General features: G+C 41.6%; 1 protein-coding gene across 1 annotated transcript; it reads right to left on the bottom strand.

Annotated features, from left to right (window-relative positions):
• Window positions 1-339: 339 nt before the first annotated feature.
• LOC106172029 (potassium voltage-gated channel subfamily A member 1) lies at window positions 340-4,870 on the bottom strand. The gene has a single exon (XM_013552606.2). It carries the CDS (start codon window positions 3,608-3,610, stop codon window positions 2,033-2,035), a length of 1,578 nt encoding a protein of 525 aa, XP_013408060.2. The 5' UTR covers window positions 3,611-4,870; the 3' UTR covers window positions 340-2,032.
• Between the last annotated feature and the right edge of the window lie 1,748 nt (window positions 4,871-6,618).

Consider the following 6,618-nt stretch of genomic DNA (forward strand, 5'->3'; position numbering starts at 1 on the left):
TATGATGACGGCAAAGAATTTGAGGACGATGGAAATGTTTTTAACTATTGTCATTAAGTCTCTGTATCATTGAAACGACCCATGTATTTATGTATTTATCGGTCTGCTTGCCAAACCTCGGGTCCCAGACACTAGTGGTATTGATTTGACATTTAGTAAAGGCTCTTACACTAGAATATTTCTGTCAACATTTGCGTTTGCATTTTGCTTCAAACTTGGAGAAATATATTGCTATTATTTGTCCATATATTCCATATTAAATATCCGTATTTTCAGGGGATCGAAATCAATAGAAAAACGCTCACCGAGTTCGTTAAGAAAAAATAACAACACATGTCATAAACGTAACAAAATCTCTTTGTTAAAACTTATCGTTGGCATAAAACGGGGGTGCATATATCACAATGGAACGCCTGCCTCAGTGGCAGGCCATGGGAAGATTAAAATAGAAAATAAACATATAGATGGACTCATAGACGTATAAAAATTGTTAATTAATCCCGGACCATCGGAGGTGTCCCAAAAATGTCACCAATTAGACATTGGCACAATTACGTCAAACTAATCAATCAAACAGTCTTTCGTTAATAGTGTCAAATTGAACCTACCCACAGAAGTGGCGTCCTTGATTAAAATACTATTCTGTCCTTAATTAAGTACATTATAAATTACTTATTGCATAACAAGTAAATCAGTGCATACCTTACACAAAATAGAATTGAGTCAATCAACTTAAAACAATGATGCAATCTTTGAATGCTTATAGTCTGCGTGTACTCATAGGTTTTTTTTTCTATGCACGAAAACTAGCTGTTCTGGTCTCACCAGGCAATAGTACGCACTGCAATCTACTTTGCAGATTCGACCTTCTTAATTGTTATGACATACGAATACGTTATTATTATTAAAGGAGAGCAATTTGCATCGGTTGGTTACACTGGAAGCATTTGGCTTCAACGCGCAATGGAAGTTAAGCAAATACAACACGTGGAGTACACTCGTGTTGACCTAGACGATTGATTATGCAATAAGTGCATTTGTATAGCATGCAACGACAGGCTATAGAACTGAAGACTGCGAAATATCACTTGGATGTACTTGGATACACCAAAGCTCTGCTTATGTGATCAAACAACACGTTTGTAATACAAAAAAGATGATAAAACAATCAAGCTAGATATCACACTAGCAAAGAGTATGTATCATTTTCAATATGAAAGCATAATCGATAGCCGTTAACCAGTTCAGTTAAATACTAATGGAAAAGGCGTCTCACATCCAGCTTTGAGAGCTCCACTAACTGACTATATATTTAGCCGATATAATTACCAGCACCACTGAACACGTAAGGCTACTGATAATGGCAAACCCAAGCACTCGGTGCATTATATATACTCTCAGATATACCATCATAACGGTAATTTTGTAAAATACCATCTGATTGAAAAACCTCAAAACATTCATAAGTATAATTATGAATATGACTTGCATGTACGAGTATTATACGCTGGCCAGGGAAGCTAGCAATTCATCCTTACCAGTTTGCCCTCATATAAATCTATACATAGGCGAAAAGAACACATGGCGGGGTAGGTGGCCGGATATTTTCTTTTTATCCAGAGACATTCATAAATTGTCAAATGAGTGGATGAAAAGTAATATGCATTAAATATAAGTGAAAACCACAACAGGTTAAGTCTAACTTTTGACTTTCTGTGAGGAAGTGACCGACAAAAAGACAAACTGGCAGTGCCGCCCCTGAAATCCAGTGATGGGGTATTTTTGAACCCCTATTCAGACCCTGAATTGCCCACTTACAAAGTGTAAACATGCTAAACTTTTTCACTCCCTATGAAGTCATATACTCCTTGGTGTCCTTAAACGGAACCTAGGGATCAGGGTGGAAATTCATTGTTGCGTTTTGCTATATGCTGCATATGCAATGAAAGCCATGCTATCACATAATGGTATAGAACACTGTGCCGTGGCGAAGATAACACGGTGTGTGTTTATGGGGGTGGGGGGGGGGGGATTATCCCAGGCCACCGTCACCGCCTCCTCCCCGACTCGGCGAGTGCCGGTAAAAATTGTTGAAATTATTCACAACGATAGGCACAGGAAGAGCTATAGTGAGTACACCCGCTATCACACACAGCGTCCCCACGAGTTTCCCCCACACCCCACTGGGGACCAGGTCCCCGTACCCCACCGTTGTCATGGTGACAATAGCCCACCAGAACCCCTCGGGAATACTGTAGAATTTCGTGTCCTTGGATTCCGTTTCCACGAAAAACATCACTGAAGCGAAAAGTACTACCGATATTCCCAGAAATATGGCGAACATGCCGAGTTCCTTCATGCTGGCTTTCAGAGTAAGGCCCAGAACTTGTAAGCCACGGGAATGTTTAGAGAGTTTGAAAATCCTAGTCACTCGAAGAAGTCTCAGGATTCTGAGATAAGCCAAAGATGCGCTTTTGCTGTCATAGGAACAACTTTGTAGCCAGGAAACCACGGCAACGATAACGAAGTAGGGCAGTATTGCCAAGAGATCAAATATATTGATGATATTGAGGCAGAATTTCTTCTTATTCGGGCAAGAAATGAGGCGTATGATGAGCTCGAACGTGAACCATATAACACAGCACGATTCAATGATGAAAAATGGGTCTCGGTAATTCGGTTTATAGGCGTAGGTCTGCGTATTCCCATCCTTATCTACTACAGTCACATTAATGCATGAGTTATCCTTAAACTCGGGTAAAGTCTCCAAGCAAAACGTTACGATCGAAACGAGAATCACAATAATGGAGAAAAGGCCGAGAACACGTGCATACATAGAGCTGCTAGGAAATTCCATTAATAACCAAATTTCTCTGAGAATTCGATGCCGAGGTAGCACAACATCAGGTTCAGGCATGAAACCTTCTTTCTTTTTATAATCTAAAACAATCTCGTCCCCCAGCTCGTAAAATGTCATTTCGTCCATGAAAATATCCTGCGGCACCTCCATCGGCCTTTTTAGCCTACCCCCCGACTGATAAAAGTTCAAAATAGCCTCAAACGTTGGCCGGTGGCGATCTAGAAAATACTCCTGTCGAAAGGGGTCCCAGTACTTTCTGCGTTTGTTTGGGTCCCCAAGTAATGTATTGGGGAACCGTTCTAAAGTTCGTAATTGGGTCTCGAACCGTTGCCCACTGACGTTGATGGTGATCCTCTGACATCTTTCAATGAGACAGTCGTGGGGGAAGCAAGAGTGATCGTCTAAGTCGGAGCTAGGGGTGTGCTTCAGGCTACCGCTGCAGTCCTTTGAGAGAGCCACGGCGGTGACCAAAAATTCAGGGGGAACAGACTTACTCCTTCTCCGGTATTCGGCCTCGGTGTCCGCTTCGACTGTTACAGGCGTAGTGTGCTCAGATCGAGTCGGTTTTCGGATCTTTTGGTCCCCCCGGAACAATCCTTCCAGTCTGTCTCTCGGTATGGTAAAAGTCCCATTGCTGACATGTTGCGTGAGCAGCTCCCTGTCGTGCTCCACCTCAAACGACGTCGGAGAGCGGCTACGGCTGAAGTTTTTGGAGCCAAGGCCGTTGGTCGTTAAATTACTGAAATGCATGATTTATATTTATCCCGTTAATTACATCCTCTTCTCGTAGATATGCACACTGGCTGCTCCTGCTTCTTAATCTAATAAAAGGTGTGACATTCCGATAGAAAATGTTCTCCGGAGCGGCCTCCGCGGAGCCCTGCCTCATGCCGAGCGGGTAGTGCGTACTCCGAGCCTCAGCTAATAACCTGGCTGAGCTTAGAGAGTAGCGGGGCACAGGTGGCTCTCTGCTTTAATGCGCGGTATACGTGTCCGTGGGCCTATTCACCGACTGAATTCGCACCCGATTTAGAATAAGCAATGAAGCTCGAGTAAACCCACAGGATTCATTATGATACGAAAATGAAGAACGGCTTTGTTGTTTGGTTATTCTAAACAATAGTGCCCAAAACTCCTTGCTGATTGTTTGACGGCGCTGTGGAAATCCTTGAAACAACTACAATACTAATCCCACGCCTGGTCTCCCAAGGGAAACAGCAGTTCCTTGTGTTTGAATTATGCATTGTTCGACAATGCTGATAGAAGGTGTTTTTGGTCCTATCCATTCAAACGAACGCTATTTTTGTTTGGTACACCGTATGTTTATAGCTCCAGTCCCGTTAAATGCGCCCGTTGTACGGCCCTCCCTATAAGTCGTCAAAACCGATCGCGTCTTGGGCAGGTGAAAGGCCCTGTGTTTGTTTGCCTACGTAATCCAATTGAATGTAACGCCATTGCTTTCTGATGCTTGAAAATAAATTCGATATAATTACGGTGGCGTGTTGAAATGTTTTGTATTTACATAATGCGCTCTAACTTAACACATCAGCAAACAATTTTCCGGTTGTGTTGGACTCACCCAGACCATAACATCACACCTTCACGATCCCGCTAGAATCGATGAAGAAAAAAATCTATGATTGGGTAGATGCAAGAGAGGTAATCTTTGCAAGCGCTCATTCCGCTTGCTACTATTGCTGCTATTGCTTTCAACTATTAATGAGACTCCAGGAGTAGTTTGATTTGGTGCCAATAATAATCTCTCTACAAACGCGCAGTCCGATTAAGCATGCAGAAAGGGTATATAAGTTGTGCATATTATTGTGATATTCGGTAAATGTCCAAATGTAGATTTTCCGACCTGTAGGTGTAATCCCTTGCTTCTATGCGGCCTAAAAACCTTGCAGTCCAGATTCAAACGGAAACATGAATGGTTTATATTTCCTGGCGTAGAACTCTCGATAATTGTTATTCTAAAAGCGATTTCCTCTTCTCCCTTTGCCTCTCTCTGCGTTCTCTTTACTGATATGTTTATCATCAATGTACACTATTCTTGTGACATGTAGATATCTAAACGATATCTTTTAAATACGTGTCTATTCTCCTTCAATTTTCGTTCTTGGAATTAAATTCACAGCCATGTCTTACATATTTATCAAATAGTTAAGTAGATTCCGAAACATTGATGTACCGACCGCAATAAAAGTCAAGTTTCACCCATTTTTTAGCAACTTTCACTTTCATTTTTGTCGTGCTCTGTCTGTAATGAGTAGTTTTACCACCCGGGTCAGGGTGACCTCAATGGTCCATTAATTTAAGAGGGCACCTTTTACCCTCGTCCTGTTGGCCGAATTCCTTCAACATTAAAAGACCGTATATAGTCGTGTACCCTTAATAACAGACTCCAAGGTATAGCTATCCCAGCCTCACTTGTTAACGTGCTCCTCCTCTGGTTTCACTTGTTTTCGCGGTACGTGTGTAACTGTTTCCTGCTGTCCGAGACCTTTAGGCTGTTTTTGTTATCTACCTGTTTCCCCTCTGAACCAACCCTGTCTATTCCTGTCACTGGCAGTGGGGTTCGATTATCAATTTATATCATATATTTTCAGAATCAACACACCGTGGTGTCACGTTACTGGAACGCGTCGTTCTTTCTTTAACGCTGGTGGCGCAGGAAGGGAGCTACGAAAACAACCATGCGTAACGCTAATTATCCCAATAAGATCGTCACATAATAATTATTGAATTGTCTAAGGAGTTATTCGAGTTAAACAGATGTTCTTATAGAATTGTTGTGACAATATATGGAATTGCCAAATACATTCTGTCACTCTAGAAAAATATGATACACTCTCGTGTTGGATGATGTCGACTTTTGTATTGAGGGGTGAGTTGGGTTTTCATTATTTTATTTCCATAATAAGTAGAACTTGCCGTATAAAAACATGACGATTAAAATGGCTTGTATTCACTTACAACAACTATTATCCTTACTAGTGGAAACAACAGACAAAGCAAGAAAAAGGCCAGAATCGATGCTATTTACTTAATCGGAATTCATTTAGAAAAGACGAATGGTGGCATAACCCTGCACCCGGATTACACAGATGTTTCGCAAAATAGATTAGACATCGATCCGCAGGTCTTAATGAAGACTGTTTCAATTGTTCAGGGATAAGTTCCCCAAAGGTCCTCGTTTTGAGCGATACGCCATGAAATCTTCAGATTGATTCATTGTCGGGAACGAGGCTGCGCACGGAGAGCTAATGTATTGTCACCTTGTATCTGTGTTTCCCATCGCAAAGGCAAGACCAAAATAATCAATTTGGACACTATCGATCGAACATCATAAACGCTGATGATATGTTGTAACAAAAACCTGCTCGGCAAAAACTCCCTTTCTCTTGCTTCCCCCGAGTGAAAAACACACGCACCTGTTTCTCCGAGTACATGTTTGGTTTTTTACCCTCGGGGGAATCTTGCAGGGATAATGTTACTGAGGACTTAATGATAAGTGATCCCATTTTACCTGGAATCCAACTCACAACCAAATGCTCTTTACGAGATACAAAATATGGCACTACATTTTTTTCTTTCATTTTCAAAAGCAAGGGACACAGGGACACTTCATCAATTATTTCTTGGAGAAAAAGATCGATACAATTATGTGAGGAACAAAAAGAGCAGCTTTTCCTTAATGAGTGTTTCTTTAAATACACGTTTTCCTCAGCAAGGAGGTGTCCTTATACGAGCACGGC

Source organism: Lingula anatina, chromosome 6, assembly GCF_051362555.1.
Source record: "Lingula anatina isolate TDL-2025a chromosome 6, LinAna3.0, whole genome shotgun sequence".
Taxonomy (NCBI): Eukaryota; Metazoa; Brachiopoda; class Lingulata; order Lingulida; family Lingulidae; genus Lingula; species Lingula anatina.

Excerpts from the sequence above, each read along its gene's own strand:
- LOC106172029 (XM_013552606.2), bottom strand. The coding sequence starts at position 3,610 with ATGCATTTCAGTAATTTAACGACCAACGGCCTTGGCTCCAAAAACTTC.